At 39.5% G+C, this 16,200-nt stretch overlaps 1 protein-coding gene across 3 annotated transcripts in view; it reads right to left on the bottom strand.

Moving 5' to 3' along the window:
• Positions 1 to 16,200, bottom strand: part of PTPRG (protein tyrosine phosphatase receptor type G) — a 693,857-nt gene that overhangs the window by 14,154 nt on the left and 663,503 nt on the right. For all 3 annotated transcript variants that reach the window (XM_019728372.3, XM_019728373.3, XM_019728374.3), the window contains 11 exons: positions 14,644 to 14,726; positions 14,322 to 14,456; positions 13,195 to 13,329; positions 11,070 to 11,242; positions 9,473 to 9,608; positions 8,744 to 8,890; positions 6,714 to 6,807; positions 5,756 to 5,832; positions 5,144 to 5,272; positions 1,749 to 1,895; positions 904 to 1,046 (listed from right to left, as the gene is read on the bottom strand). In XM_019728372.3, coding sequence (XP_019583931.2) covers positions 904 to 1,046; positions 1,749 to 1,895; positions 5,144 to 5,272; positions 5,756 to 5,832; positions 6,714 to 6,807; positions 8,744 to 8,890; positions 9,473 to 9,608; positions 11,070 to 11,242; positions 13,195 to 13,329; positions 14,322 to 14,456; positions 14,644 to 14,726 — 1,399 coding nt within the window. The remainder of the gene's footprint in view (positions 1 to 903; positions 1,047 to 1,748; positions 1,896 to 5,143; positions 5,273 to 5,755; positions 5,833 to 6,713; positions 6,808 to 8,743; positions 8,891 to 9,472; positions 9,609 to 11,069; positions 11,243 to 13,194; positions 13,330 to 14,321; positions 14,457 to 14,643; positions 14,727 to 16,200) is intronic.

The raw sequence follows: 16,200 nt of genomic DNA, 5'->3' as shown, positions 1-16,200 counted from the left end.
CGAAGCAACCAGTCACTTCAAGTAGGAGACAAATACAGATTGAGGTGAGGTGCTGGCCTCGGCCAAAAATCTTTGTGCACTTCCTGTTATATCGTTAGTTCAAGGAAAATAAAAGACAACAATAAGCTTTACTCTCAAAGTTATTAATACCTATGCTATTGAAGTAGTTGGTAGTTTAACAAACATGATGAACGTACTGAGAATTTGCTGACCAAAAGAGCTAGAAAGGTCTGTGAGGTTCTTAACAACCTGGGGTTATGTCAACTGCAGGTTGGGTCCAGCTATGAAGTCTGACTCCAAATACGCATCTACCCTAAGTTACATGTCGGGCCCTTTCCCTCTTACCAAGGTGAAAGGGGGCTGGATCTGAACACCACTGGTACCTTAGAATCTCTGCACCAGGAGCAACTAGTTCTCTTTGAGATTCATATTTTTTACCTTTAAATCCCAAAGACGTACTATAAACTTCAAAACACATTGTAAACTTAAATAGTTTAATTTATTTATTACTAATCAACTAAACCATATTTTAAAAAAAATTTCTTCCCTAATAAATGTTTGCTAAGAGTCAGTGCAGGAATGTTACAATAAATGTAACTATTTAATGAATGTAAATAATGTAATGGTTTGAATATGTTGTTGAAACCTCAGAAAGCACATAAATCTACTGCTGTAGGCTGAGATGCAGTGCTTCCACCTTTCTAGAACCTACCCTCTAGGAGAACCTGAAGACTTGGAAGGTTTGACAAATTAAAATGCAAAGAGAACCAGATCACCTTGCGCAGACACACATGAGAAGTAAGGTGGGAGTTAAGGTTTGAAAATCCATCTTCTCTTTCCACTACTAGAGCAATGCAACAACAACAAAAATGTATGCTTTAAAATTACAAGACAGATCCATACTCATCATGAACAATGGTGGGGCCATCCCTGGTTAAGGCCTCTTCCTTGATGACGTTGATAAGTTCAAAGGTACTGCTTATGGGGGCATCTGGGTTAGGCCATTTGGGGCACTGGAAGTGCCGGACTTCTAGGACGTAGTCATCCTACAACCAATACAACAAGCATTTATTTCATTCTCTCTACAGTCGAATCACTAGAACTCGCTCCTGAGAAAGCACGTATCACAGCTGACTGAAGAATGCCAGATTAACTGACATGGACCTGGTAAGAAGGAAAACTCGAGGGAGGTCTGCCTGCTATTAAAAAATGAGCAGGTCACGATAGTGAAATATTAGAGTAGGATTACAGAATCCTACTGTATTCAGGCTAAAATTTCAAGTGACAATTCTTCTTATCTTTAAAATCAAAGGAAAAAAGGAAGGGGTTAGGAGATCATCATTTAAATTACTAATATAAGACAGCTTCTCTCTTCCCTGCCCCCTAAGAAGGCAGTTATTACACATCACAACATGTGTAACAAAAAGTCTTACCATCGCCGTAACACATTGCCAGGTTTACATTTCTGACGGCAGACAATATTGAGCTTTAGTATATTGTTTTTATAATTAGATCAACAGAGCTATTTGGATGTGTGCTCAGTCAGAGGACCTAGTTACACTTCACCTATCCAGCTGGGAAAGCAAATATTTGAAGGAAGAAAAAAAAAAGGGGAAGTGTATATATTTAAGATTAAGCCATACTCCAATGTCTGGCAGCCTCGGGGGTGGTAAATTACTTCAGTATTCCTTAGAAGGATGACCCAGGGCCAAGAAAGGCTGTTACTAAGGAAGTGAGGTTTAGGTTACCTGTGTAGCTTCAAGGATGAAGTCATGGATGATAATTTGTTCTTCATTAGACAGGCACAGCCTGTCTTTGCTGATGAGGGTGACGGTGAAGGCCTCGCAGTTCATGGATTCTTCTCTACTTGGCCAGTACACAAACTCGTCCTCTGCCTGTGGGAACAACAACAACAAAACGTCCTCTGCAGTGCTGCCAGACATCGGTTTGTGAATTTTCTTGCAAAATGATTCATTATGTTTGCCGTATCTCTCACGTCATCTTTGAAATTTGGTTCATAGAATTATATCCCCGTCTAATCGTTCTGATGTCAATGGTTATTGTATCCTATTTTAAAATGTATGTGATGGTAACTATTTTCTAGCACTTCTCACCTGTCATGGTAACAATCAAAATGCATCTATAGGGGATGTCCTAGCCCCAGTTGAGAAGTGCTTTGCAATATAATTGTCATAATGAAAAAGGAGCCGGGATTTAGGTCAATTAATTGTAACCTATTATTCACAATTGCTTAAGCAACTAAGACATGCTAATTGTTATTTCCTATGGATTATGTTAATAACAGTTCTACAGGGGATTAGCATCCTGCAAAGGACTTTCATAAACATTATGTAATTTTTACAACATACTAGTGAGGTAAGGGATTTTTATCATGTGCCTTTACAGATGAGGACTCCAGGGCTCAAAGAAGTCCATGTGTTGTCTAAGGTCACACTACTAATAAATGGTAAGGGAGAGAACCTTTATGGAAATAGGTTGTACACGCAGAAGCATGTTGGCTGGTAAGTACCAGGTGTTCTTTAAAAGTTAGTATGTTCACGTTAGGTTTCAAAAGGGAGTAACACAGAAAGTCTTTCAACCTTGAATGAGGGTAGCTTTCTTAAATGTTCATCTATTTTAAAAGTAAATATTCAGGCTTGGCACTTGTATTCTCTTCCTGAAAATTACAGAGGCTCCAAAAAAGTTAATTGTTGCATAGGTTGGAGGAATACAGTGATTTTGACAGTAAGCTCCCTTCCCCCTTTTCTAATCAGTTCAAACAGCAAACTGTAGTCTGCATATAATATATAGATTTCTATGGGCATTTTCTTGAAAATGCTAGATACGACTAGTGAAGTCAGAAATAACTCTGAATAGTGTTCAAAACAAAGAAGGTTTTGTTTACTCTTACATTGTTGCATCAGAAATGAGCCAACAGTCCAATAAGACTTATCACCCTTTCAAGTTTCAATACAGGTTATTGCCAAGTACATTTTTATTTTTAAAGCTCAGCATAAGGGGAAACAGATTAGCAATTGGGTTTAGTCTATACAAAAGAAGTCTGTAACTGTCATGTGTTTTAATACATTTTATCCAAGATGAAATGAAATTAGGGCCCTTTTAACAGATACTAAAAACAGAAGGTATGATGGGTAGGGCCTCTAAATTTAACCAATATATTCAGAATAAGCATAGGATTTAGGATTGGATGTGATCCTAAATAAATTAATCTATCCTAGCCTTGAATTCCACATCTGAAAAGTGGGAATAATGAAACTACCTACCTCAAAGACTTTTTATGATGCTACCGTGAATAGTAAGTAAATAATGTGACTGGTCTAAAGACTGCCAAAGGGATTTTAGTTATGATAGAAGAAAAGCAGAGAAAAACTTTCGGATAGAAGTAATAAACTAGGGGATAATAGATCATCTTGAAAGACTGAGAAACATAAATGCTACTTCTTAATTCAGTAGGCATCTGGTCTCGCGGTTATTTTGCTTACAAATATATTTATGTAGGTCAAAGATGCTTCGGCATCTGTAACGAACGGTGCTTTCTGAGGTAGGTACCGGGACTCTGGGCTAGTCACAGAATTGTGGTCTTGTAAAGTTACAGTATTAAGTAGCAAAAAAGCAAACGTAGGAATCTAGAGACATTATCTTTAGGAAAACTGCAATAAATCTGCCTTTGGATCCTGGAGCTGAGAATGCAGACATGCATGACTCCAGACTGGCCCCCTTAGGCCTCAGAGACGCTGAGACTACCCGTTCCAGGGCAGTTCCTGTACCCACTGTTTGCAGAACACCTATCCACTTATTTCCTCCAGTCTTCCCCTAGCCTCCCCATGCAAATGTGCTTGGGGGTAGATGCTTTTGGTGACTGCCCTCTGTTAAGTGACAATAAGAAAATACTGACTCATCCAACAAATGAACGAACATTTTAACAACCCTAAATGCCTCCAATTGCCACATGCCAAACAGAATAGACCCCTACTGCCAGCTAATTTGAAAATTTACACTCCAGTTTTTAGCTTCAGATTCTCAACTTTGTTGCCATTCTATCATGCAGAAGCAGCCTTGGTATTCGGAAGCTGGAGCAAAATGCGACAAAGTGAAGAAGTTCCTACTGACTGGCACACAGTCAAATGCATGTCATCCAGACTAGGGGTTCAATCACAGGCTGTTCTTTCTTGATTAAAAAACTCACTGATCTGACACTCATGGAGGCAGATCCTCAGTGGTTTTTGTTTTTGTTTTTACTCCATGGGCTTACATGTCCTTACAGTAACTTTTGAACCCAACTAATTCAAACTTAGAGATCTAAGCACAAACATTTAAGCTCATTTTTATAAACGTGCTGACCCTTCTCCTATAGAGTTTAGAGATCTCCATAGGGAAGGACTAAAGTTCTTAAAAACCACCTTTAAGCTGGAACGAAATAGCCTTTCCTTATCTCCTTCCTGTAACAGAGCTGGCTTACCTATGGCATGGAGGGAAAGGCATGATACGTTCTTATTACTTTTGATACAATTCAGGGGGTGAGGGTGGGAAACATTTTTATGATGAGGGTGGGACATACACTAGAGCAAAAGATTAAAAGCAATAGCTCTCGAGACGGTGACTCGGGTTCAAATCCTGACTCCAATTATTTGTATGTGCTCTTGGGCAAGTTATTTCCCTCAGTTTTCTCAGCTATTAAATGAGATGACAATAGTATCGTGTTATACAATTGCAGAGGGGACTGAATGAGTTAGTTACTACATGTAGAGTCCTAAGCACAGTTACATACTCCAGTGTTAGCTGCTATGATTTATATTTTTCAAAAGTGACATAGCAACTAAGAGGTTGGGTTAAGGTCATATATTAATGAGGTTAGTTAAAAGGGACTTTTCAAAACCTTTTATCACACTGCCATGTACTGTACAATTGAGGAGAGATAACCAGCATTAGAGAATCCAGTACTAGAACCCATAGGGATGGTAACTGTGAGACTACAGAAGGGATCTGTACGGACTTAAAGAGGAGAGGTTGAAATTCCCTCCCGAACATACACAGACACTATCGCCCTGTGGCAAGGTATCAAAGTAATTTATGCTCATGGCCCCACAGGCTCATTAATATATAGCAGATGTGCTTTACTTACCAAGCTCTGGTTGTCTGGCAGCATGACAATGATCTGTGCATTATGATCCCAAATCATCCGCCAGAAATCTTTCGTAGTATGTGGCAGGGGATGCTGGGTTATAATAAATTCATTGCTCCTATAATAGCCCTTCAGTGAGGGAGACGACAAATCAGTGATTATGAGTGTTTTATTCTAACTTTGCAGTAGTAAAATATATTCATGAATTAAGACAGCATTGTTTTGACGGTACTAAAATAATTGAAAAAGGCAGTCAGTGCATTTGGCTAATTTTTAGATGTAGGTCTGCTAACAAGTGTAGACAATTTTCTCTCTACATGCAATTCACTTCCAGTTACCCCTGCTGTTTTTACTTAACAGTAATTTCAACATTTATTCAAAGATTAGATGGGTGAAATTAACAATAAAATTAATTCCTTAACAAGCATTTTTCTACCCCCCACTGTTTTAGATGTCTTTTGTTAGCAATTTCAAGATACAGAAATCTCTATAATTTTGATATTACACATTGAGAAATTATTTGAAAAGTGAAATCAGTCACATAAGTGGTATCTGCTCTTTAGCACCTTGCAGTTTAATTGACTTTATTTATAATTAACTGTTGACTCTCACCATGATATACGAAGCATTAATGTAATCTGTTCCTTTCATTCCAGGCAATGGTGCAAGACCCACCCGAGCACGCTCAGCTATCAAATGGAAAAACACAAAAACACCACGTTGCCTTATTATACACATAGAACCAACGGCACTTTCTCAGATACACTTGGCGAGTAATATACCCCCTGGTTCTCCTTTCTTTTAAGACTTCACTATATTTTTAACCAAGCTCAAGTGTTATCGGCTAAGGTAGAATGACATTTTGCCACACATTTCCAGAAGGACATAGGCATTACAGGAATAAAATTTTACTGTGGGAGAGGTTTTCACAGCAGATCACTAATGCCCTGTGCAGAGGCGACAGAGGGTTTCAGATACCATTTTTCTCTGCTTTGCTATTCCTACAATTGTACCAGTGTATTTTACTTGGCTCTTCTGCCAGCCCTCTATCCATATCTTTCTCCCCACAAAGGGCATACAAGGCAGTGGCGTTTCCAGTAGGTACTCTCTCCAGTGCTCATGCCTGTGTAAGGAGCACACAGCATCCTCTGCGGGGTCCCGAGTTAGTTACACAAAGGTCACCACCTATCGACAGTGCTTTGATCTCAATAGCCACGATACTTTAGTGGTGTAGCTCTCCTTGTACAGGTTAACGCAGGACTCGAAGTTTTAAAGGAGTGTTAATGCCACAGTGGCAACACTTTCCTGTTTTAAATTAAGACAGGGTAGAAGTAACGTAATTGGTGAATTGTGAGGTGAACTGAACTGAAGCTAGATTTCATGTCACACGATGCAGAGACTTGCTGGCACTGGCAGCCAGCCCTCCCAGCGTCATCACACTGCCTCAGTTGTCCTGCACATGACCATTCCCCTTGGTAGTAGCTGCCTCTTTCTTTACATAATGTATAAATATCCAATGGCAAAAAACACTGGCACACTTAACCAAGTAAAACTGATTTTGAGATCTTACATGGCACGACTGAAGAGTTTCTGTTCTTTTCTTTGTTACACTCTTTCTGAGCACTAAAGCATTCCACGTATTTTGCATTACATTGTGTAACCAGCTGCAAGGAAAGCAACATTTTAGTTTTCATTCAAAGGTATAGTTGTAGACATGTTCACTAACATAACTATGATAATCATTTCACAATATATACAGATGACAAATCATTACTTTGTATGCCTTGAACTTATAAAGTGTTACCTATCAATTATATATCAATAAAGGTGGAAAAACAACAAAACAAACAAACAAAAGGTATAACTGATAGCATTTGACGATCTGGCAAAAAATACCAGTAATCAGATTACTAAGGAACAAAAACATGTTTAAATCCCAAAGAACACTTTTGGTATTTCACTAGTGGCACTTCTCGCAATGATCTTGGTTGTTCGTATGCTTGTTGTATTTCTGCTATCAGGTACTAGGCTTCTTGATGACAGGTACTACGGAAGTAATAGATATTTACTCAGTGTGGATTTTTCTGTGGATGTCATTGCTTCTGTAAATTTTGTTTGTGTAATTCCTCATAGGCCCATGAGCTCAGGTGGGTCTATGCTAGAAAAGACTGCTTCACGGGAATAAGAGCCAATCACATTTCTTAAAGATTAAGAAGTTCTCACTAAATTTCTTAGAACTGACATTGTTCTAAAGCTGTTATAAATAGTTAGCCCAGTAGTTTGGTTATTCTTTCATTGATATAAATTGTTTGAAGCATTTTGTCCATATTTTGGTCCATCATCGAGTTTACGGGAACGGTCTCTTCCAAATGCTTTAGTAATACTGTCAAGGGCCTGGGATGTAGTTTTCAAGTTTCTGATTCTTGTTTCTTTCCTTCTACTTAAGTTCTAAAGTGGTTAGTGTCTGGAAAAGAAGCAATTACCTGATTCCCAATGGAATAAACTGATTTCTTTGATGAATTTTTGTTTTTTTAAAGGATGTGTGAACATATATTGCAGAGATGATAAAGAAAGGCAGAATTTAAGAGATGCTGGTACTTAAGAATTCATTTGAAACATTTAAAAGGAGACACTACGGCCCCACTATGAATTGCCTCAAATGACTTTTAGAAAAGTAGTTGGGAGGTTATAAAAGGAGAGCTAGAAATTTGAAACTGTTATGACTGAACTCTCAGTGAAATTAGATCTATGTTTCATTTCATATCACTTATTTGCTTGGCAATCTCACTTGTTCAGCTGAGATTTAAATGAAGGTTTCAAAGTCTATGAGAAAGTTTTACCATGAAAACTGAAACTGTACAGATTCATCTCCTTTCCATCTTGACACAAAATGAGAAGTTACATATAGAACAAGGTGCAAAAAACCACAGAATTTAAAAGACTGAAAGACGAATTAGTGATTAGAGAGACAGACAGTTGAAAGTTATCATAAATCCTTTGAGATAATTCAGTTTTCTGATCTTAATTACTTTAATAGTCCTTATAGTCTCTCTTTTCACCTTTACTTGAAGTCAGTGCCATATAAACCTTAGATGCCTTTCAACTCGTGCATGCCCCGGTCAAAGAAAAAGAACAACCATTTAGGGAAAGTTAACCTTTCTCTAATATTCTTTAGTAACTCTTTTCTACTAGTTTCTAAATTATCTGCTAAGACAGTCTTTCAAATAGCTTTATTTTTTAGACAGTATGTCAATAATAACCGCTCTTATTAAGGGTAAGGTAGATTAGCTCAGAAAAAATGCCGGGGCTAGTTTTTGTACTGAAACGACTGAGTCAAAGCTTATGCCACTGTGGTCAGGGGCTGAGGTTTATGTTCAGATAAAGTCATAAAAAGTCGAACTGCTCACAAGAGCAGTTCTACTTGGATACCAACAGTGCATACATAGATGGAACTTTATTTTCCTTTGTGTTACGTGAGGAGTACAAATATTAATCCATTTCAGTCTATACATACACACAAAAAATGACACCCCCCCCCCAACTCAAGGCATTTCTTTACTTTCTTGCTATCTCACCAAAGAAATGTATGCGATGGCCTACCTTGAATTGTTTTTCCAGTCGTGTCTTTCCTCCTACTCCTGGTATGAGGATGCTGTTAACGTAGCTATGCAGTTGATTTGAAGATACTTCCGTCTCCTTCCCAAGAATGGCTTCCAGCAAGGCATCATGGATGAAGATGTATTGCTCCTGAAAGGGTCCAATGCATGGCGGTCACTGGGGAGAGCTGCTAAGGGGCAGTCACCTCTATCCCATTCACAGAACCTACCTTTGATGAGCTCTTCCGCTAACAGGCACCACCCAGTGAATCCTTAAGCATTTGCCCCGATACTTACTTGCTGACCCACCATTACTTGTTTTGGGGTAGAGACTATGTTTAGTTCTGTATTTCCATACATGCCTAACACAGTAGGTTCAATGCAGCACACAATGGAGAAATGTGTGTTCAGTGAAGGCCTTTAGAGTAACTCTCACATGTATTTCTCAGGTCAAACGGCATGTTTAACTCTTCATAGCATTGAACACAGCCCTACATACAACCGTATTTGCTACAAAAGTGCTCATGTAGTTGTTGAGAAATCCAAATTTAAGATCCACACAGAAATGGAAAACGATGAACCACAGGACAGTATCACGGCCAGGCTATCTTCTAATACAAACCTGTAAATTCCTTTAAGCTCTAAGAGAATGAATCTGTCTCCTCAATATCGTTCCACTTTCATTTCAAGAATGTGCTAGAGTCTCATGAGAGCACCGGCAGCTACTCCTTACCTCAGTCTGGACGAGGTAGTTACGCTGTGTCCTGATATGCTTCAGGAATCCCAGGACATTAACTGTGCTTTTGTCTTTGATCTGTTGCAGCATGCTGTCTATTACAATATAGGTGCCTGTCCTGCCCACACCAGCGCTGGAAGACATGAGGACACTCAACTAGTACCTTCTGCTTTGTCACATTGTGAACGCGGATTGGAAAAATTACAATCCAAATCTCTAAAGAGCATAGAAATAACCCTGTTGTTTCTATAAGTTATTAGTGCATTTCCTATCTCATCAGTCTTGATGGGGATCAAAGACTACCTTTTTATCATAAGAGCTGCAGAAAAAGGCCACACACTTGCTTTCTCAGCCTCCCTTGCAGCTCAAGCAAAGGATGCAACTCAGGGATGCAAGGGACCGCTAGGTGTCTTTCTTGGCAGCAGCCATCTCTACCCAAGGACCACATCTGCTGAGGCAAATGTGTAAGGAGTTTTCACGTGCTGTTTGGGCATGCACCTTGGTCTCCACCTCTCCCTGTGATTCTGGAAATGCCCATTAGCCTTTCAATAAACTCCCATTCTGCCCAACTCCCCCAGCCTGCTCAGTATTAGAAAGTTCCTATTTAAAGGGGCACTTTCTTTTAGTAATCCAGGTATAGAGTAAGAATACAACATCTGGAAAATATGGCCTCTTATTCACATTTTTGCTATTAAACGAAAATACTCAGGAAGATCTACGTTCTGTCGTACAGAATAGGAAGCTTCTTTAGGCAGAATCCTCCCTGTCTTCACCTCACACAACTCAGTTGATACCTAAGCTCTTTGATATACATTTATGTCTATTTTAATGATTCCTAAATGGGTTGGCAAAAATGTAGAGTACGCATGGGATTTGAAACAAAAGGCGGTTCGATTTCTGGAAAGGACCTTGCAGTAGTATAAGAACACCCCAAAAAAGTGCATAGCACAGGCTGTGTAGCTATGCAACATAAATCACACACTAAACAATACTCATTTGAATACCAAATGAAAAAAAAAAAGTTAAAAATGCAATTACAGATGCAACAGAATGAAAGCATTTTTAAATAACCAGCTAAGGTTGTTTAAGGTAGACAGAAAATAGGCTTTATGGAAGGCTTTCCCAGTGCTTTTTAAAGGTATTTTATATAGCATGTGTAAACTAAAAAACTAAAAGTCCTTTCATACATTTTATAATTATTATTTAGAGGAACCCTACAGAAAAGCTGTATACAAAAACTCAAAATCTCTAGTGTGGAAAGCTCTCAACTTGTGTTTAAGGTCAGGTTTTTATATATTAGGAGCAGCCTACAAGTCCTGTACAAACAATGGAGGTTTTATTAATAATAAGATGATATAAAAACTAGAGATTCATTGCCAAAGACTAGCTTTTGTTGTAACCCCAGAAGCAGCAGATGACTTCTTCATGTCATGGGAATACAGTTACTTTACATAATCCTAACAGGTCTTATTGGTCCCAGTTTTCAGTGGAAGACTCGGTCTCTAAATCAAACAAGACAGTAGCAGGCCCACTTCCACGGCCCCGCCCACTTGCGGTGCCGAATCCAGGCAGAAGGGCAAGACGCCAGCCCTACCTGCAGTGCACCAACACAGGGCCCATCTCCGGCGTGCGTGCTGCTGAGGATCTCCTCACGAAAGTCAGGACCGGGAGGGCGTACTCGGGAACTCCCATGTCGGGCCACTGCGTGTAGTGATACTGGATCACCACCCTTTCGTTCTGACGCCCTTTGGGATTTCCCTTCTGACCCTGTGAGAAAGGTGAGAAAAAGACGTCTTGAAGCTGAGTGTGGGCATTCTGGATAAAAATAACGTAAGCATGTTAAGGAAACAGGACCTCTGATCTCATTCGCCCTTATTACCATTCCTGGGCCACGTGATTTCCTCTTTGTGGCCATCTCATGCCATAAATGGAGACATTTCCTGGCTGGATGGGAAGTATCAGACATCTCTTAGAAGAGAAAATGGTTTAAGACTGTACCAAGAATGAATGCTTAATATCAGTCCTTTGGATTTGGAACCATCTAGAGCACTTTAGAATTTCCTGACTTCTTGCCCTAGCTCCAAAGGCCCTACTGCTTTGCTCTCATCCGCCTGTGGGCCACGGCTCCCTGCTTGTCCCACTGTCCAGGCTGAACTGTCAGGAACCCAATTGCTGGCTGCCGCTGTGCAGGCCGCGGAAGTGTGGGGAACGTCCTAAGTTACTATGGAGTCTCAATTTCTAGAGTCAAAGGCAAAAATAAATTTATCTGTCACCTTCATAAATGAATTTTTCAGAGTGGTTTTCCTTTAAGTGGCTGAACTTTTTACATTTGAACTACTCTGGATGAAAAATTTCTCAATAGATCACTTGCCGTGATACGTCTTTCCTTATTACCAATAACTCTAAAACTAAAAACAATTTTTGATGACTTAGGGTCATGAATAAATCAACACTGAAGCTTGTACGGTGTTTGGCCTGGTGCTACAAAGGCCCTGGATGGCTTTGATTTCTTAATTCTTCTGTTAACTCTCATTTTCCTGTTTCTTACTTGCAGTTATTATTTTATCCTCTCGTCAGTGTGCAAATATGTAAAGTTCCTATTTGACTTCTTCCCCTGACATAAGCTGTTTCTAAAATGAGAGTCCGTGGGCCATGTTTAAGTATGTGAAAGATTTCCCTGAGTATTGGGTTTTTTACATATAAACTGGTTATTGCTTAGCTTGAGCCAGCTAACAGTTCTATTACAGAGAACACAGATAACTACACAGATACTTCTGCCGTTCTCAGAAAAAAGCTATACATAGAAAGGACTCTTAACCTTGGACCAGAGATGGGCTTCAGAGTCACTGAAATAGTACATAATAATGTGAGTAAATGTGAATTCTTCTGGGGCAAGGAGGGTACAGTTTTACCACATTCTCAAAGATGTGCAAGACTCAGAAAAAAATTAAGACCCGATGCTACAAACAGCTGCCATCATTCCCAAGTCTCTGCAGAGTAACTCCATTTTCTTCATGACCATCTCGAGCTTGCAGCACTGCCATCATGATATGCAAGTCTTCATAGGACAATGGAGTTTGAACAAGAGAAACTGAGGTAACTTGAAAGCAACATTTCCACCAGATGTGATTCTCAGGATGTTAACAGTTCAATAGAAAGGGGTTTTATTGTTAAGTCACATTAGGAAACACCAGGTAAAACAAAGTTAAATAGATTTCTTAACTCTAACACTCTGGTCACCTATATTCATTGTACACGTCTAAGGGTGGGGATGTATGTTACACAGCATTCATTTTCCATACCTCATTAAGTACCAAAATCTGATTTTGCAAGCATTTTCCATTCCTTAGAACACACTTTGGGAAACAATGCTTTAAAGCTCTCAGAAAATTGGAATTAAAAAGCTAAATCAACAGATGCTGCCATATTTCCATATTTACTGGTTATCAAAACCTAAGAGGACCTTTTTTTTTTTTTAAATATGAAGCCTTCTTCATGAAGAGATTAAAGAACTCAATCAGGCCAGTTAAATTCTATTATGTGCTTTGCCAATATCTTTCACACAATGCATTGATGTCAATCAAAAGAGTTGTGAAAAAATGCTTTAAGATACTTTTTTAAAACCAAGTTGGTTCTGAGAATTGGCCTTGGTTGTACAGTAATTTTCATACAAGTTTTAAAAAGAGAGGCCTTGGCAGCCCACCCAATTCCTTTCGTACCTTTTTCACTTTTGTATTTCTGACTGAAAAACGACGAACAGTATAGCAGGCGTGTACTTTTGTGCTCTTCAGCGTGACTATAATGTTTCCATACTCCTCACTATTCTCTGTGGGCCAGTACTGATCACATTTTCGCTGCAAAAAGAAAAACATTATAAATTCCAACTGCCGTAATTGTACTGTTGATAATGTAATTTCAAGTGACAGAGTTAAGACACCGGTAATATCACCATGTAGTTGACAGAAAAAGGAACACAGGGGCTGAACTTCTTACAGGCAGGTATTACCTCTGAAGAGGTTAATCTTGGGACAAGTTTGGCCCAAGATCATTTGAGAAATAGGCCTACTATTCATGATCATCTTTCAACACATGATACACTTTAAAGAGAGCCTAAGAGAGAAACCTGTATGCTTGACCTTTAAGAAATGTGGGTAGGACATGTTATAAAGGGAGTTGAAGTGAGGCTGGGCCACATTCGGTTACCAGTAACTGAGAATATTCGTGTTACAGCTTGGGTCACTGAGGCAAAGAGGCACTCCATAGTCAGAGCGAAGCTGTAGTGATTCTGAGTACTAAACCTGGAACTTAGCCCTTATTCCAGCCTAAATTAGCACCATGTATTAAAAGTTCATTTTCTAACAAAGTCTAAAATATTGTCTTTAAAAAAGGTTCTCTTAATGATGGTCAAGGTGTTTAAAGTCCATTTAATTCCCCCAGTCTGAACTGTTAGTAGTTCTCTGACTAAACTATATTTCTTCCAACTTCCCTGCTTTTGCTCTATCACCATACATGGAATGCCCTGCCTTCTCTTTTCAGCCTCCTCTTAACATCGTTCAAATCTCACCTCATATAGTTTCTTTACAAAATATCTGTACTAGAAGATACATTCATGCATTTTTCTAACATTCACATAATACCTTATTCATCTCTATTATCACATTTAATCCATTCTTGTAAGTGGGTAGTTCTCTTTCCCCCTAGACCACAAGCAAGGTAAGGGCAGAGAGGGCACTTTTCATTTCTGTAACTCTTTATACCTGGTCAAGTTCCTACCTATAACAGGTACTCCATAAATATTTTTTGAACAAGGATACACGATTAACATATTAAGCCAAAAGGTGCTTACTCTTCCTTTTTCCACAAGATTCGTAATCATGATAATGATTCCAGTGTTTTGTTCCCAAATCATTCTCCAGAAATCTTCAAATGTAGACTTTAAAGGTCCCTGGGTGGCAATGTAGGCTTTTGCTTTGTTGTAACCCTTCAAAGGTGACACAGCACAAAGTACGATGAAAGCAGTATCACAGACCAGTTAATAATTCAAGTGCCATCCATATTGAATAAGCTGTGTTTTTAGTGTAAGCTCTGTGCATCATTAAAACACATTCAACAGTCTCTGAGGCACTCTTCAATTATCGAACAGGTTTATAAAAACATTTTTGACTTACATCGACATAGTTTGCATTAATGTAGTCGCTGTGCTTAGAGTCTTTTCCTGGTAAAGGTCTTAACTTCACTCTACTGTGATCATCTACAGAGGATAAGAAAAAAAAAAGAAAAAGAAAAACCATAATGTATAATTCAAAAACTAGCAGCATTCTGAAGCACACAATAAAGCAAACAGGTAATGTGGCGTCTCCCAGAAGCTCCCTGAGAAATCTTTTGCCAGAACAACAACTAAAAATTAAAAGATACAGCATTCAAACTAACTGCACAAATATAGGGACACTTCTGCCTCAGGCTCTGACCTGTGAGTGCCCAAAAAAGGAATGCTGAGGTCATTATTAGTTCATGCAAATTGCACCCCTCCAAAATGTTCTTGTCCTATGTTTTAAAACCAATTTACAAGGCCTTTGATTACCCATACCCCCACACCCCCCCATTAATACAAACATAAAGCCTGATTATTATACCAAGTTGACAACTTCTATTTTCAGAAGATTCCATTGCTAAATTCAGTTGGACTCCCCATGACTCCAACAGAACCTAATTGAGGGAACTACAACTGCTTCTAAGAGTAGTGTCATTGCAGGAATCTGAGTCAATGAACAGGTTTTTGGATCCACTTAACTTTAACTTATGAACAAAACGGATGTGATGCTATGTGCCTCTAGTTGCCCAACTGAGCTTGTAACTTTAGGATAACAAATTGAATAAAAAAAAGCTGAGATCACAATTTTATTTTTCCTTACCTAGAAAAGGGCAAAAGCCAATTTACATTTGTTTATACTCATGATCATGAAAGGCTAGTTCAGAGGATTTCAAGTCAAGATGGCAAAGTAGGTAAAGGCTGGGCTTGCCTCCTCTCATGACCACACGAAATTACAACTAAACTACGAAACTTTGAGAATCGTCCAAAGCCTAGCTGAACCAAAGACCTACCTCTAAGGACATAAAGAAGAAGCCACTTGAAGACTCTAGGAGGGGCAGAGAGATGGAATGGGCTGATCCCACACCCGTGTGTAAATTAAAAGTTGGGAGGGATATCTGGCTGTGGAGGTCCCCCCCAGAGGAGCGAGGGGACCCAGCACCATACCAGGCTCTCCAGCCCAGGGTTCCAGTGCCCAGGAGAGAAGTCCCCATAACTTCTGGCTGTGAAAACCAGCAGAGATTGTGGCTGAGATAGAGGGCAGCTGGAATCCCAGGCACCCCTCTTAAAGGGACAGTGCAGAGACTTATTCACTGACAGACTCACTTGCTGCTGAGCTCCAGTGCTGGGGCAGTGGCTCAAAAGATGCCAGGGACATAAATGGAGGAACTGAATTGTAGGGCTTCAGAGAAAGGGCTGGAGAGGCAGCTTTCTGCCAGAGAGAAGTGCTGCAGAAGACACTGTTCCTTTGTTGATCCCTACCCCCTGCTGGCATGCAGACACAGGTGGCTGCCATATCTAAGTCTCCAACAACCTGGCCAGCAACATTCATCAACCCCTCCATGGTGACTCCCTGAGACCGTCCCCTTAACTAACTTTAGGGCCCACCCACTCTGCTTCCAGTGGCTTTTCCACA

Source organism: Rhinolophus sinicus, chromosome 5 (assembly GCF_057876585.1).
Source record: "Rhinolophus sinicus isolate RSI-liver-muscle chromosome 5, RSI-T2T, whole genome shotgun sequence".
Classification (NCBI taxonomy): Eukaryota; Metazoa; Chordata; class Mammalia; order Chiroptera; family Rhinolophidae; genus Rhinolophus; species Rhinolophus sinicus.
This window is presented reverse-complemented; position numbering and strand designations above follow the sequence as displayed.